The 16,301-nt window shown below is 45.1% G+C and overlaps 1 protein-coding gene across 2 annotated transcripts in view; it reads left to right on the top strand.

The window, feature by feature from the left end:
- Positions 1-16,301, top strand: part of GABPB1 (GA binding protein transcription factor subunit beta 1) — a 72,792-nt gene that overhangs the window by 35,971 nt on the left and 20,520 nt on the right. For both annotated transcript variants that reach the window (XM_082256261.1, XM_082256262.1), the window contains exon 6: positions 9,631-9,747. In XM_082256261.1, coding sequence (XP_082112387.1) covers positions 9,631-9,747 — 117 coding nt within the window. The remainder of the gene's footprint in view (positions 1-9,630; positions 9,748-16,301) is intronic.

The raw sequence follows: 16,301 nt of genomic DNA, 5'->3' as shown, positions 1-16,301 counted from the left end.
TGAAAGGTATAGGAATTACAACAGTTTATATATGTGCCTCCTACTTTTTAAGGGACCAAAAGTAATGGGACAATTGGCTGCTCAGCTATTTCATGGCCAGGTGTGTGTTATTCCCTCATTATCCCATTTACAAGGAGCAGATAAAAGGTCCAGATTTCATTTCAAGTGTGCTATTTGCATTTGGAATCTGTTGCTGTCAACTCTCAATATGAGATCCAAAGAGCTGTCACTATCAGTGAAGCAAGCCATCATTGGGCTGAAAAAACAAAACAAACCCATCAGAGAGATGGCAAAATCATTCGGTGTGGCCAAATCAACTGTTTGGAACATCCTTAAAAAGAAAGAATGCATCGGTGAGCTCAGCAACACCAAAAGACCCCGGAAAACTACTGTGGTGAATGACCGAAGAATTCTTTCCCTGGTGAAGAAAACACCCTTCACAACAGTTGGCCAGATCAAGAACACTCTCCAGGAGGTAGGTGTATGTGTGTCAAAGTCAACAATCAAGAGAAGACTTCACCAGAGTGAATACAGTGGGTCACCACAAGATGTAGACCATTGGTGAGCCTTAAAAACAGGAAGGCTAGATTAGAGTTTGCCAAACAACATCTAAAAAAGCCTTCACAGTTCTGGAACAACATCCTCTGGACATATGAGACCAAGATCAACTTGTACCAGAGTGATGGGAAGAGAAGAGTATGGAGAAGGAAAGGAACTGCTCATGATCCAAAGCATACCACCTCATCAGTGAAACATGGTGGTGGTAGTGTCATGGCGTGGGCATGTATGGCTGCCAATGGAACTGGTTCTCTTGTATTTATTGATGATGTGACTGCTGACAAAAGCAGCAGGATGAATTCTGTAGTGTTTTGGGCAATATCTGCTCATATTCAGCCAAATGCTTCAGAACTCATTGGATGGCGCTTCACAATGCAGATGGACAATGACCCGAAGCACACTGCGAAAGCAACCAAAGAGTTTTTTAGGGGCAGAAGTGGAATGTTATGCAATGGCCAAGTCAATACCCTGACCTGAATCCGATTGAGCATGCATTTCACTTGCTGAAGACAAAACTGAAGGGAAAATGCCCCAAGAACAAGCAGGAACTGAAGACAGTTGCAGTAGAGGCCTGGCAGAGCATCACCAGGGATGAAACCCAGCGTCTGGTGATGTCTATGCGTTCCAGACTTCAGGCTGTAATTGACTGCAAAGGATTTGCAAGCAAGTATTAAAAAGTGAAAGTTTGATTTATGATTGTTAATCTGTCCCATTTCCTTTTTGGTCCCTTAAAAAGTAGGAGGCACAAATACAAACTGTTGGAATTCCTACATCATTCACCTGATCTGGATATAAATACCCTCAAATTAAACCTGAAAGTCTACAGTTAAAGCACATCTTGCTTGTTCATTTCAAATCCATTGTGGTGGTGTATAGAGCCAAAAAGATTAGAATTGTGTCGATGTCCCAATATTATACGAATTATGGGGGGAGTCACGCGCTGTCTGGGGGAATTTGTGCAATTTAAAACTACCTTTCCCAGATGCTGCATATATCAGTACTGAAAACCATTCAGAAAAAATGCTGATAGTAAGGGGTGGGGGATACTGCGCTTCTGGTAAGTGTTATGACTAGACTTGCAATAAATATTATATAAACTCAAAAGTGCAATGTGCTAATGTGAAAAGATAAAATAAACTATACTCCCTCAACAAGTGAGGGAGTTATGGGAAAGTATGACGGAATGTGTGTCTTATAAATCCAAAAAGTGTATTAGTGTAAACACTCCATAAATAAATACAATAAATAAATCCTCAAATCTCCGTATAAAACATCAAGTGTACAGTGGATTAATATAATTCATAATATAAATATAAATAGGTGATCAAGATTAAATTCACACTCTAATCTAAACAACTATGAAAATGGTGACAGGTAAAGTGCTCAGTGCATGAAGTAAATGTGCATAGGATCGCTTAGTCCATTATAACAATGCTGCAGGTGACCCAGGGAGTTCACAAGTGAAGAAAATAAATAGTCCAATACTATATTCAGTTAAAGGGTATTTCATACAGGTGTTAACCCTCCACCTAACACCGTGTGGAAAACAAGGGGGGTGCTTCTTCTCTCATGCGGGCCCCTCTGTGTGTGCTAGTCGCTCAACTCAATCTCTTAGAAAATGCGCCTTATCACAAATTCCGGGGGCTCCTCTCCACTCCTACTGTGTTGGTCACAGAATTATGGTCTTCAAACTGCCTAAGAGAGATCAGCCTCTTATCCTTTCCCGGTGGCCAGCGGATCTCCTCTGCTGCCACTTCCAGCGATGTCTCCTCATGGAACTTCCTGTCTCACACAGGAAGTTCCATGAGGTAAGAAGTAGCGAGGAGACATCGCTGGAAGTGGCAGCAGAGGAGATCCGCTGGCCACCGGGAAAGGATAAGAGGCTGATCCCTCTTAGGCAGTTTGAAGACCATAATTCTGTGACCAACACAGTAGGAGTGGAGAGGAGCCCCCGGAATTTGTGATAAGGCGCATTTTCTAAGAGATTGAGGTGAGCGACTAGCACACACAGAGGGGCCCGCATGAGAGAAGAAGCACCCCACTTGTTTTCCACACGGTGTTAGGTGGAGGGTTAACACCTGTATGAAATACCCTTTAACTGAATATAGTATTGGACTATTTATTTTCTTCACTTGTAAATTCCCTGGGTCACCTGCAGCATTGTTATAATGGACTAAGTGATCCTATGCACCTTTACTTCATGCACTGAGCACTTTACCTGTCACCATTTTCATAGTTGTTTAGAGTGTGAATTTAATCTTGATCACCTATTTATATTTATTTTATGAATTATATTAATCCACTGTACACTTGATGTTTTATATGGAGATTTGAGGATTTATTTATTTATTTATGGAGTGTTTACACTAAAACACTTTTTGGATTTATAAGACACACATTCCGTCATACTTTCCCATAACTCCCTCACTTGTTGGAGTATAGTTTATTTTATCTTTTCACATTAGCACATTGCACTTTTGAGTTTATTGAATATTTATTGCAAGTCTAGTCATAACACTTCCCAGAAGCGCGATGTCCCAATATTTATGGACCTGACTGAAGAAAAAAAAAAAAGCGCACACACTTTACAACCTCTTTTAATAATTCTGAGTTCTTATTTCCCTTTGACTTTACACACTGCATGCTTGGCCTGGGTCACAAAAGCTGAATGTCAGCAGTGACAACCAAAATTCATTTTGTTGTATATGTGAGAGAAGGGTCCCACAGTGAATCGTGTATTCGCTATAGTCGAAAGATGGGTACAGTGCAGTCGTCCAGTTCTGGGAGGGTGTCTGTTGATGTCCTCCCAGAACTCCCAACACTACACCCCACCCGCGCACCTCCGGGGATCCTCCTTCGGGTCACAGCTGATAACAGATCAAGGTAAAGGGCCAGTCACAGCGGCCACTTACCATGTAAGCAGCTGTGTCCAATCACAGCTGATCACCTGTAAAAAAAGAAATGTCGGTTATCGTCATTTCCTTTCCTCAGCGTTGTTACAGCGTGAGGAAAATAAAGCCGATAACCAGCTGTCCAGTGACAGGGGACATTTACACTGATAATCCGGGCACTGATCATCAGCGCCCTGATTATCAGTGCAGCCCCGTCAATGCCAATCAATGACCTTCAGTGCCACTTTTAGTGCAGCTGATCAGTGCCTATTAGTGCAGCCCCATCAGCGCACATCAATGAAGAAGAAAAATTGCTTTTCTCTTTCGTTCATTGACGGACACAGCTCCATATCTTCTTGACCCTTGGGTTTATGCTGCCCCTTACAGGAGTAGAACACTAGGTGGAAAAAAGTTTGAATATGCCTATAGGGCAGTCCCAGGGGGTATACTACCAATTCCTGCTATAGGTCTTCAGTTTTTTTTCTGCCTAGTCAGGAGCATGGACATAGATCCCTGCTGGGATCTCTGGTCCTAGCATTTTTTCCTTTTTTAAACTGAATTTTTTCTTTTATTATTTTCTGTTCCAGTGAGAACTACAATCCACTGCTGAACTGGGCGATGGACTGAATATCCTAGATCCTTATGGTCTTCCCAGTCTGGTGGCGAAGTGGGGGCGCTTTATTTTTAGTGTAGTGTAGCAGTCATAATTGTGTGGGCAAGGGTACTCTGCCTATACATCCTCGTCATGGCGGGCGCTCCCCCTCAAGGGGGCTATGTCCTCTATGAAGGACGACCCTTTCGCTTTTTTGCGGGGTCTAATAGGTGGTCCTTTTGTGGACCTTTGGCCGGCGTCTCCTTGCAGCACTTAGGTCAGTGGCCTCCCCTGCTTGTTATGTTTTCAGGGGAGCTTAGTATATAGCGACCCCACTGGGTCTGCATCCACGCACTTGACAGGGAGGATGATTCCTCTTTTACTGCGTACGCACATGAAAAGGTGCTGGTGGATGCACTGGTTGTATCGTTGTGGGAAACTTTAAACATGGGGGATACAGCTGCTGCTGCGTCAGAGGCATCGTTCACCTTGGGGCCCACTGATCCTCTAAAGTAGCAAAGGTATTCCTCTTTTCCTGCCTACTGTGACAAAATTATCGTGAGTCAGTGGAGTTCTAAAGGTGGCGGTGCCTAAGCATTTTGATAGACGGTATCCCTTGAGGAGTCTGTTGAGTATGTGGGCAGTCCCACTTGTGGTGGACTCTCAGGTCTCCAGGCTGGAGGAGTCTCCGGTTTTACCGCCACATGTTTACTGTGGCCAGTTCGGCCCTTAGGCCGGTGTTCACCATAGCATTGGTGTCCCTGACTTTCCCGAGCGGGCAAAGCTTTTGTGCCAGGATCTGGAGAGGAACAGCTTCCTCCTACCTTTGCGGAGCTGGTGGACTAGTTGGTCCAGGGGTTGCAGTTTGTTTGCAATGCCTCTCTGGATGCCGGCTCCCTTAGTCTCTGGGCTGTCCGTGACAGCAATGATCCTTCGGCGCATGATATGGCTAAAATGCTGGTCTGCGGTCCAGGCTTCCAGAAGGCCTTATGTGATCTTCCCTTTGTGGGGAATTGCCTGTTCAGAGCTTCCCTGGAAAGACCTTCTCCGGAGGTTCCATGAGGACCTGGTCTGGTATGCCGAGAGCGGGTCCTTCCAGACTTGAAAACAAACACCTCTTCTGCCTGAAGGGGCACCTTTACCCGTATCTTCGCTTCTTTCCAGACCCGTGGACCTCCCTGATTCAAGACAAGTGGGTCATCGAGTTTTGGGTCTTCTCCAGAGAGGTTCTTTCCATCCAACCTACGTTTATCCCCAGACCGCCTGCGAGGTCTCTTCGGGGCGGTGCGAGACTTGCTACTACAATGGGTGATTGTTCTGGTCTCGGAATTGGAACATTTGTTTCATGGGTTTTATTCAAACATGTTTGAAGGTCCCAGGAAGGAAAGCGAGGTACATCCAATCTTGGACCTCAAGCTTTAAACCGCTTTGTGCGGGTACAGATGTTTCAAATGGAATCCATTCGTACAGTAGTGGCATCCCTACATCAGGGGGATCTTCTGGCCTCGATCGATATTATGGACGCTTTCCTTGATATTCCGATATGTAGGTCATCCGCGCTTCCTCTGATTGCCATGGGCGAGGAGCATTATCAAGAGGCTTCGCCTCAACCCCCTCGGGTTTTTCGCAAGTGTTGGCATTTTTGCGCTAGCGGGGATTGCCGTACAGGAGTACCTGGATGATCTTCTGCGAGCAGAGTCTCCGACTGCTCTGAAGGACAACCGGGAGCTTACTGTGCGGACTCTGCAGTAGTTTGGTTGGAATTTAAATTTCCAGGTATCTGCTCTGGTTCAGTCTACCTAGTTGGACTATCTGGGTCTGTTCTGGACTCGGCCTTAGCCAGGGTGTTCCTCCCATGGGACGAGTTCCAAAATCTGTCCACACGAGACCTCTGCAAAAAGATTCTTGCCATGTGGGGTAAGAATCCACAGTCTCTAGACAATCGGATTCTGTTGAGCCGGGGTACGAGAGGGTCCCTGATTCAGTGGCTTCGCTCTCTGGTTCTTCGACAGGGTAAATCTTCTTTCCCCTGTACTGGATGGTGATCACCACGGATGCCAGCCTGTCCGAGTGGGGTGGCGTTTTTTGGCACAATAGAATCGAGATTACCGATTGATATACTGAACATTTCCTCAGGAGGCGTTTCATCTATTGTGTCTCCATTGGGTAACTCCCGAGGTGGTACAGTTGGCCTCTCGTCTCAACAGGAAGGAGCTTGGGTTTGTGGCTCAGGATCTTCTGGCTGACGCCATAGACGCACTGGTGGCTCCTTTTGGGACCTGTATCGTCTGATATACATCTTTCCTCTTCTAGATTTCCTGCCAAGACTCCTGGGTAGGCTCCAGGCAGAAGGGATTCTGGCCATCCTAGTGGCTCCAGACTGGCCTCGCCGGTCTTGGTACGCAGATCTGATACGGTTGGTAGTAGATGCTCCTTGGAGACTTCCTCTTAGAGGAGATCTGTTGCCTCAAAGGACCAATCTTCCATCTTGCTTTACAGTCGCTGGCTTTAACGGCTTGGCTGTGGGAAGCCAGGTGCTGAAGGCTAGATGGTTGTCTGAATCAGTAATTCCCACGCTGCTGCAAGCTAGTAAATCTACTTCTAGGTAGATTTACCATCGCGTTTGAAGAGCATACTTTGCGGATGCCCGGATTTCTTGGGGTTCACCCCCGCTCCTTTTCGGTGACTCAGTTTGGCTTTCCTCCAAGGAGGTGTGGAGCAGCGTCTTGCCTCGGACGACGGATACCATCAACGGCCAGGTTCGGCCTTGGCAGTTTTCTTTCATCGTCCTTTGGCTATGCTTTCTGTGGTTCGCACTTTTGATCAGGGGGTTCGCCACTTAGTTCCCCCAGTGTGGGTTCCATTGCCCTCATGGGATCTCAACTTGGTGCTGTCAGTTATTCAGTAACTGCCATTGGAAAATATTTGTGAGATTCCTCTGCTTACATTGTTCCAGAAGGTAGCCTTATTGGTGGCTTTTTCTTCTGTACGTAGGGTGTCGGAGCTGGCAGCTTGTCTTGTCGTTCACCTTACTTGGTGATTCACAGAAATGGTACGTCGTTCCTTCCTAAGGTAGTCTCTGGTTTCCATTTAAATAAAGGCATTGTGTTGCCTTCCTTGTGTCCTAAGCCTAAGCACCCTGAAGAGATTGCCTTACATTCTTTGGCTGTGGTTCGGGCAATCGGGCTGTACCTGGCGGCGACAGAGTTGTTCCGAAAAGATTTATTTGTCCTTGCGGATAGGCCCTGTAAGGGGCTAGCTGCATCTGCTGCGACCGTTTCCAGATGGATTAGGCAGACGGTGGTGCAGGCCTATTCCATTAAGGGTCCTGCTCCTCCTTTCCCTGTTAAGTGCTTAGTGCCTCTTGTGCCTCTTGGACCTTTTGTCATCAGGCGTCAGTGGTGCAGGTTTGCAAGGCGGCCACCTGGTCGTTTGTGCACACTTTCACAAAATTTTAGAAGATGGATGTGTTGACATCTGCGGATACTTCCTTTGGCCGCAAAGGTTTGTAGACCGCCTTTGGAAAGGATTAGTCCTCTTTGATGGTGTACTATTTTGTCAGGGGAGCTCCAGTTGTTCTTGGTTGAGCTTCTGTTTTTTACCTGGCTGGCAACGTTTAGCCTTTGGGAAGTATGTTTATTGCTGTTTTCTTCCCACCCCTCATGTTGACACTTCTTTGGGACGTCCCAAGGGTCAAAAAGATATGGAGCTGTGTCTGTCAATGAATGAAAGAGAACTGGATTTTTGTCTTATGCTAAAATCCTTTTCTTTGATGTTCATTGTTAGACATAGCACCTGCCCCTCTATTTAGTTGGGTTTTATATTTTTTTGACACTGCTTGTTACAAAACTGAAGACCTATAGCAGGAAGTGGGAGTATATACCCTGGGACTGCCCTATAGGCATAGTCAAACTTTTTTCCGCCTAGTTTCCTACTCCTGTAGGGGCCAGCATAAACCCAAGAGTCAAAGTATGGAGCTGTGTCCGTCAATGAACATCAGAGAAAAGGATTTTACGATAAGACAAAAAATCCAGTTATTTGCAAAAACGGAAATGAAGAAAACTGGTCCAGTGTTGATTAAATACCACCAAATGAAAGCTCTATTTGTGTACAAATTTCTTATGGGTACAGTGTTGCATGACCGCATAATTGTCATTCAAAGTGCGACAGCGCTGAAAGCTAAAAATTGGCTTGGGCAGGTAGGGGGTAAAAGTGCACAGTAGGCATAGGAGTTAAAAAAAATGGCTCCTATATTCAAAACTATTTTGTCAAGCCCCGAGTTATATAGTTTAGAGCCCTTTCACACTGAGGCATTTTTAAACTGCCAGTAAAACACTGAGCGCTTTTCGGGTGCTTCCCATTCATTTCAGTTGAGAGGGGCGTTTTTTGAGGCGCTCTTTTTAGCGCTCCAAAGATGCTGCTGAATGAAAGCATTCTTTGGTTTTAATGGAAATATGCTTTTGTGAGCTTTTCAAACACTTTTTTTAACTCCAAAGTGCCTCCGCGTGAAAGGGGTCTAAGGCTAGCCATACATGTTTAATTCCCTTGTACAATTTTCCTTTAGATTTACCAAAAAATATATAATGAGGTCAAAACTAAAGAACTTTATCCAATTAGGCAGCCTCTTGCACTACATAGTTTAAGGTAAATCTAAAGGAAAATTGTACAAGAAAATTGCAGTCTATGGTCAGCCTTAATCTCCCTGATATGTTCACTCAGGCTAATGTTTTTCACTTCTATTGCATTCTCATTAGTATGTAAAATAAAATAAATCCGCATTTAAAGTAAAATGTATGGCTGTTATGTAAACTCAGGTATTCCACTAAACGGTTTAAAGTGAACCTTTTTAGGCTGTTAAAGATTGTTCAATCTACCTTAGATTTACCAACAGTAATGCAGTTTGAGGACCTACTTGGTTTAATTTAGTTTGAATAGATTGTTAAGGCTCTTGTTTCTGCATATTGGTAAATTCAAAGTCTTGGTGATGCTCTAATGCAGGGATCTCCAAACTACGGCCCTCCAGCTGTTGCAGAACTACACTTCCCATGAGGCATTGTAAAACTGACATTCACAGACTTGACTAGGCATGATGGGAATTGTAGTTCCTGAAATACTGAAGGGCCCTAGTTTTGAGACTCCTGCTCTAATGTTTGATAGTTACTGCATTGGCATTGCTGCAGAGGTTTGATGTGGAAATCATTTTGAAGTTAAAGCGAAAAAAAAAAAAAAAAAAAAAGCCTCCCGGCTTCACAGCCTGTTTCCTACTGCGCATGTACAAGTCGCGCTGCACTTTCTGAACGGTCCCATTGTCTTCTGGGACCTGTGTGTGTCCCAGAAGGTAGCAGGGAAAAGGCAGAGGGTCTGGAAATGACGTAGAGCGGCGATCTTACTCAGGAGTGGGAGAGGGTACCTGTCAAAACCAGGTACCTGCTTCCCCCCCCCCAGTGGAGAAGGTGGGGGGGTGGGGGGGGGGGTGAGAACAAGTGACTCTTCCCCTTTTGGGTGGAGCTCCACTTTATGAAATTGTTAACTTGGTTTATGCCTGGCACTTGTTCTTAATACAGAATGCTATATATTTTTTTATTCCAGATGAGAATGGAATAGCCTCTACAGTACAGTTTGGCAATTCATCAACATCTGTGCTGGCTACATTGGCCGCTTTAGCAGAAGCATCTGCTCCATTGTCTAATTCTTCGGAAACACCAGGTGTGTATCTCTGTGAACGCTTTCAAGTTGCCTTTTTATTGCCAGGAAAACCGCTTACATGCACACAAAGCTGTAGTCCTACATGCTGCCATTGAATATTTACCTTGTAAAACATAAGGTCTCATGCACACTGCTGCTGTTAAACTCCCATTTTTGTGAGTTTGGGTGTTTTTTTTTTTTTAACTGCCCTTATACTCCCCTCTGTTGTTATCTTATGTGTCTCTGCACACATGGACGTTTTTAGCAGTATATCAGCAGGGGAGTTTATGGGCTGTTGTCTAAACGCCCCAAAAAATTGCGTTCAAGAGCAGTTCTTCTGACCACAAAAAAACGATGAAAAACGCTCAATTGCACCTAAACCCTAGGCACATTTAGCACCTCAGTGTTTATATTATTTTTTCAATGGCCAGAATAAATTAAAAAGCCGGCCAATTAAATAAATAAATAAACTCTCAAGCTCCAAACTCTGATAAACTCACCTAACCTGTTTTGGGGGAAAAAAATGCAGCTTCGGTGCGTTTTATAACACTGACTATCTCCTTTCAGGATAAAGAGGGTTTACAAAAAAACAGTGCGCATGAGGTGCGCGTATTGCCATTTGTATTTGCCTCCCACTTTTTAAGGGACAGATTAATAATCCTAAATCAAACTTTCACTTTTTAATACTTTGTTGCAAATCCTTTGCAGTCAATTACAACCTGAAGTCTGGAACGCATAGACATCACCAGACGCTGCGTTTCATCCCTGGTGATGCTCTGCCAGGCCTCTACTGCAACTGTCTTCAGTTCCTGCTTGTTCTTGGGGCATTTTCCCTTCAGTTTTGTCTTCAGCAAGTGAAATGCATGCTCAATTGGATTCAGGTCAGGTGATTGACTTGGCCATTGCATAACATTACACTTCTTTCCCTTAAACTCTTTGGTTGCCTTCGCAGTATGCTTCGGGTCATCGTCCAATGAGTTCTGAAGCATTTGGCTGAATATGAGCAGATAATATTGCCCGAAACACTTCAGAATTCATCCTGCTGCTTTTGTCAGCAGTCACATCAATAAATACAAGGGAACCAGTTCCATTGGCACCCATGCATGCCCGCGCCATGACACTACCAACACCAAGCTTCACTGATGAGGTGGTATGCTTTGGATCATGAGCCGTTCCTTTCCTTCTCCATACTCTTCTCTTCCCATCACTCTGGTACAAGTTGATCTTGGTCTCATCTGTCCATAGGATGTTGTTCCAGAACTGTGAAGGCTTTTTTAGATGTTGTTTGGCAAACTCTAATCTGGCCTTCCTGTTTTTAAGGCTCACCAATGGTTTACATCTTGTGATGAACCCTCTGTATTCACTCTGGTGAAGTCTTCTCTTGATTGTTGACTTTGACACACATACACCTACCTCCCGGAGAGTGTTCTTGATCTGGCCAACTGTTGTGAAGGGTGTTTTCTTCATGAGGGAAAGAATTCTTCAGTCATCCACCACAGTTGTTTTCCATGGTCTTCCGAGTATTTTGGTGTTGCTGAGCTCACCGGTGCGTTCTTTCTTTTTAAGGCTGTTCCAAACAGTTGATTTGGCCACACCTAATGTTTTTGCTATCTCTCTGATGGGTTTGTTTTGTTTTCCAAGCCTAATGATGGCTTTTTCCACTGATAGTGACAGCTATTTGGATCTCATATTGAGAGTTGGCAGCAACCGATTCCAAATGCAAATAGCACACTAAATTAACTCTGGACCTGTTATCTGCTTCTTGTAAATGGAATAATGAGTGAATAACACACACCCGGCCATGGAACAGCTGAGCAGCCAATTGTCCCATTACTTTTGGTCCTTTAAAAAGTGGCAGGTACATATACAATCTGTTGTAATTCCTACACCTTTCACCTGATTTGGATGTAAATAATCTCAAATTAAAGCTGAAAGTCTGCAGTTAAAGCACATCTTGTTTGTTTCATTTCAAATCTATTGTGGTGGTGTATAGAGCCAAAAAGATTAGAATTATGTCAATGTGCCAATGTTTATGGACCTGACTGTATATCCCTTTAGCAACAGAATATTAAACCCAAAGGATACAAATGTAATGCAATGGGTTTAAATACGAGAAGGGGTGCAGAATTATTTTCTCATACAAGTGTTTTTATGACAGTTCCTACTTCTGTTCTCTTTAATGTCAGTTGTCCTTTTAGCGTCCATATTTTTACATCTTTTATGCAGTGTTGGTGTATCTGTAAATTTTTTTTTTTTTTTATTTGAAATCCATGTATATCTACTATGTACTTTTTTTATTTCATGGACTCCTCATTCAGTTAATGTTTTATTGCCTGACCAAATGCAGTACACTTTTCATATTGTTTGTTTCAGTCCAAAACATGAAATTGTGCAGTAACATACAGTTTATTACCATATAATGCAGTTGTGCTTCTTGCTTGCAGATTGAAAGACCCTTCATTGCAAGGATGACTGTCTTTGAAACATAATGGCACAGTTAATTGTATAGATGAAAGCTTGAATCATAGTAGAAATATATCTGATTTCAGAGTCAAGCTGTGACGTCAAAGTAGAGGCTTCAGATTTACTCTGTAAAAGAAAAGCTTCTTGCTGTGCTAGGAATATAAACAAAATCAAAGAGAACATTGGTGGATGTTTTGAGTAGCTAGTCTTTGTTGCAGATAATTGCAGCATAATTTGACTGTTGGCTTTCAGTTAGTCAAGAGAAACTGCTTGTCAGTATTTCATTCTGAAATTTAGATATAGCAGACACAGCAACGCATTTGACTAAAGTTATATATTTTTTTGTGGGCCAAATAGTTCTTGTACTTTTATACTTATTTAAAAGTAAAGTACATTTCTCTTTCGTTCATTGACAGACACAGCTCCTGATTTTCATAACCTACTGCCCCCCTACAGGAGTAGGACACTAGTCAGAAAAAGAATCTGGCTACCCCTATAAGCAGTCCCAGGGGGGTAAACTCCCTCTCTCTGCTATAGGTACTCCAGTTTTTTTTTTCTACCTAGTCAGGTGTAAGGACCTAGTTCCTTGCTGGGATCTCTGATCCTGGCAAATGTTTTCTTTAGATGGAACTTTTTTTTTCTCCTGGTTTATCCTGTGAGATCTACAATCAACTGCCGGACTGGGCGACAGGCTGGATAATCTAGATCCAGTGGTGGAGGTGGCTTTTCGGGTGGCGGGCTAGCAATAAGTGCCCCCCGCCTTCCCCTGCCTATCTGTCTCATCAGATCCTGAATCTGATTCGGTTGCCGCGGACGTGGATCATCCTGCTGGGTCTGCAACCATGCTGCTGGAATCCTCTCATAGTGAGGATGATTCCTCCACATCTGCAACCGCGCACAAAAAGGTGCTGGTGGAAGCACTGATTGTATCTGCGCGTGAGACCTTGAAGATAGAGGATGAAGCTGCGACTGAGGCGCAGGTTCCCTTTGGCACTCACAAGCAACCCAGAGCGGCACAGGTGTTTCCTTTCTCTGCCTATTTTGACAAAATTGTCGCTAAAGAGTGGGGACGACTAAAACGTCCCCTTGGGGTTCCTAAGCGATTTTTCTAGGCATTACCCCTATGAGGAGTCCCTTATTAGGAAGTGGACTGTTCCACCGGTGGTGGACCCTCCGGTTTCCAGATTGAACAAGGCAACCATGATTCCGGTTGAAGAGTCCCCGGCCTTTAAGGATCTGGCTGTCAGGAAGGCGGAGACTGTGGCCCGCAATATGTACACTCTGGCAAGTTCGGCACTGAGGCCGGTATTCACCATTGCCCTGGTGTCACAAACTGACTGAGTGGGCTAAGCTTTTAGGCCGTGACCTGGAGGGAGAACAGCTACCCCCTGCCTTTGCTGAGCTGGCAGACCAGATGGTCCAGGGGCTGCAGTTTATCTGTGAAGCCTCCTGTGGATGCGGCTCCCCTAGTGGCTCGGCTCCCTGTTTCAGCAGTGGTCCTTCGGCGTGTCTTTTGGCTCAAATACTGGTCTGCGAACCAGACTTCTAAAAAGGCCTTGACTGATCTTCCCTGTTGGGAGCTACCCTGAATGTCCTCACGGGGAGGGGGGGAGGGGGGGGGAGAGTACCTTTTCTTCCACAGGCTACTAAGGCAAGGAACCTCGTCGTAGATGTGGGCCCTCCTTCTCGACCCATAAGAAGTTTTTTTTTTCGTCCCTCAGGGTCGACTGACAAGCGAACCTGGTCTGGCAAGCCGAGAGCGGGCTTCTCCAGACTCGCAGACAAGGCTCCTTCAGTATGAAGGTGCGCCCTCACCTGTATCGGGGGTGGGGAGACTTCTTCGCTGGTTTCCGGACCCGTGGACTTCCCTGGTACAAGATGTTGCTTCCAGGGTCTGTTTGGGGTGGTACAAGACCTGTTGCTTCAAGGGGTGATTGTCCCAGTTCTGACTTCGGAACGTTTTTTTTAGGGTTTTTACTCAAACTTGTTTACAGTTCCCAGGAAGAAAGGCAAGGTGTGTCCAATCCTGAACCTCAAGGCGCTGAACTGCTTTGTGCTAGTGCATAAGTTCAGAATGGAGTCCACTTGCACGGTAGTGGCATCCCTGCGTCAGGGATTTTCTTGCCTCTATCGACATCAAGGATGCTTACCTTCACATTCCAATATGTGCCGGTCACCAGCTCCGCTTTGCCGTGGGAGAGGAGCATTATCAGTTTGTGGCTTTATGCTTTGGTCTCACCTCTGCTCCTCGGGTCTTCACAAAAGTGTTAGCCCCGGTACTAGCTTTGGTACGCCAATGAGGGATCACGGTACTGGGATACTTGGACGACCTCCTTCTGCTAACGGAGTCTCCTACTGCTCTGGTGGACAACCTGGAAATCGCCATATGAATTCTGCAGGAGTTCAGCTGGATTATGAATTTTCAGAAGACTGCTCTGGTTCTCTCCACAAAGCTAGACTATCTGGGTCTGACCCTGGACTCAGCCTTAGCCAGAGTGCTCTTTCCTGTGCACAAAGTCCAGAAATTGCAGGCTGCAATTAGTATGCTGTCCAGCAGATGGTCATCCCTCTGGACTTGCATGCGGGTGTTGGGCCTGATGGGGTCTACCTTCGAGGTGATTCCGTTTGCACAGTTCCATATGAGTTCCCTGCAAAGGGATATTCTGGCCAAATGGGATGAGACTCGGCAGTCTCTGGACAATCCGATCTGGCTGAGCCGGGGAACGAAGGAGTCCTGATATGGTGGCTTTGTTCTCTATTGCTTCGTCTGGGAAAATCCTTCTTCCCCTTATGTTGGACAGTAATCCCCTTGAATGCCAGCTGGGGAGGCATCCTCGACAAACATTCTTCTTGGGGGTTCTGGACACTGGGAGAGTCCAGACTACCGATTTTTAATTGGAATTGGATTTTGGAACTTGGTAATTGAAAATTAGTATTGGAACTTCAAGCGATCAGACTGTGTGGACCATTGGACAGATCATCTTCAGGGATGTCCAGAGTGTGCATTCAATTGGACAATGCCACGGCCAGGGCATATGTCAATCACCAGGGGGGCATAAGAAGTGTCCTGGTGGCTCTGGAGGTAGCCATCATTGTAAGGTGGGGATAGGGTAAGCTCATTCCAGCCCTCTCTACATTCCTAGGGTGGAAAACTGGCAGGCGGATTACCTTAGTTGGGAGGCGTTGGACCAAGGATCAGTGAGTCTCCAGTGGGGCATCCCCGAGGTGGATCTGTTGGCGTCTCGGCTCAACTTAAAAGTGCAGAGGTTTGTGGCTTGGTTAAGGGATCCTCAGGAAAACACCACAGACGCGCAGGTGGACCCGTGGGGTCAGCATCGTCTGATTTACGCCTTCCCTCCTGTCCAGCTTCTGCCAAGACTTCTACGCAAGATTGAGGCAGAAGGGATTCTGGTCATCTTAGTGGCTCCAGACTAGAGAGATGCCGGTTTTCGGTAATGCGATATATCGCAGTATCGCATACCCACGGTATTGTTATTGTGGTCCTTTTTAAAATACTGTGCTTTTCTGCTCTCCAAGTCTGCCTTTTGGATTGATACTTTTCAGTGAGCTGACTCCTATGAAACAGTTCACGTGTGACTCACTCCCTCAATAGACAGGTCTGGTAATATGATCCTAGAGTGCGAGAGCTTAGCTCCTCCTTGTAACCAATCAGACGGCTCCCAGCAAACGCCCGCATGCTTCCTCCCGGGCTCAGCCATAAACAGACACTGCCTACTACAAGCAAGTCTCTGCAAGGACCATATACTGTCACTGTATGTATATGTGTGTGTGTCTATATCATATATATATATATAATATATATATATATATATATATAATAATCTTAGTATCTGAGATGGAGATATAGATAGATATATTATATGCACAGGCATAGCAGCCCACATTACATTATTATATAGTCTATAGTATAGCAGTGTCTGGCCTACCGGATGATTGGTCCTGGCGCTCGGCTCCGATCCGATGGCCTGGTCATTAAGGGGGCAAATCCTTGGGGTCCAGAAGTGGTTAAACCTGCATGAGGACCGGTGTTTTTATTTATAAATTACTTTACTACTGCTTTAGGCCTGGTTCACATGTATGAGGGTTGGCGG

The sequence above is a fragment of the Pelophylax lessonae genome, assembly GCF_965119305.1.
Source record: "Pelophylax lessonae genome assembly, chromosome: 4".
Classification (NCBI taxonomy): Eukaryota; Metazoa; Chordata; class Amphibia; order Anura; family Ranidae; genus Pelophylax; species Pelophylax lessonae.
This window is presented reverse-complemented; position numbering and strand designations above follow the sequence as displayed.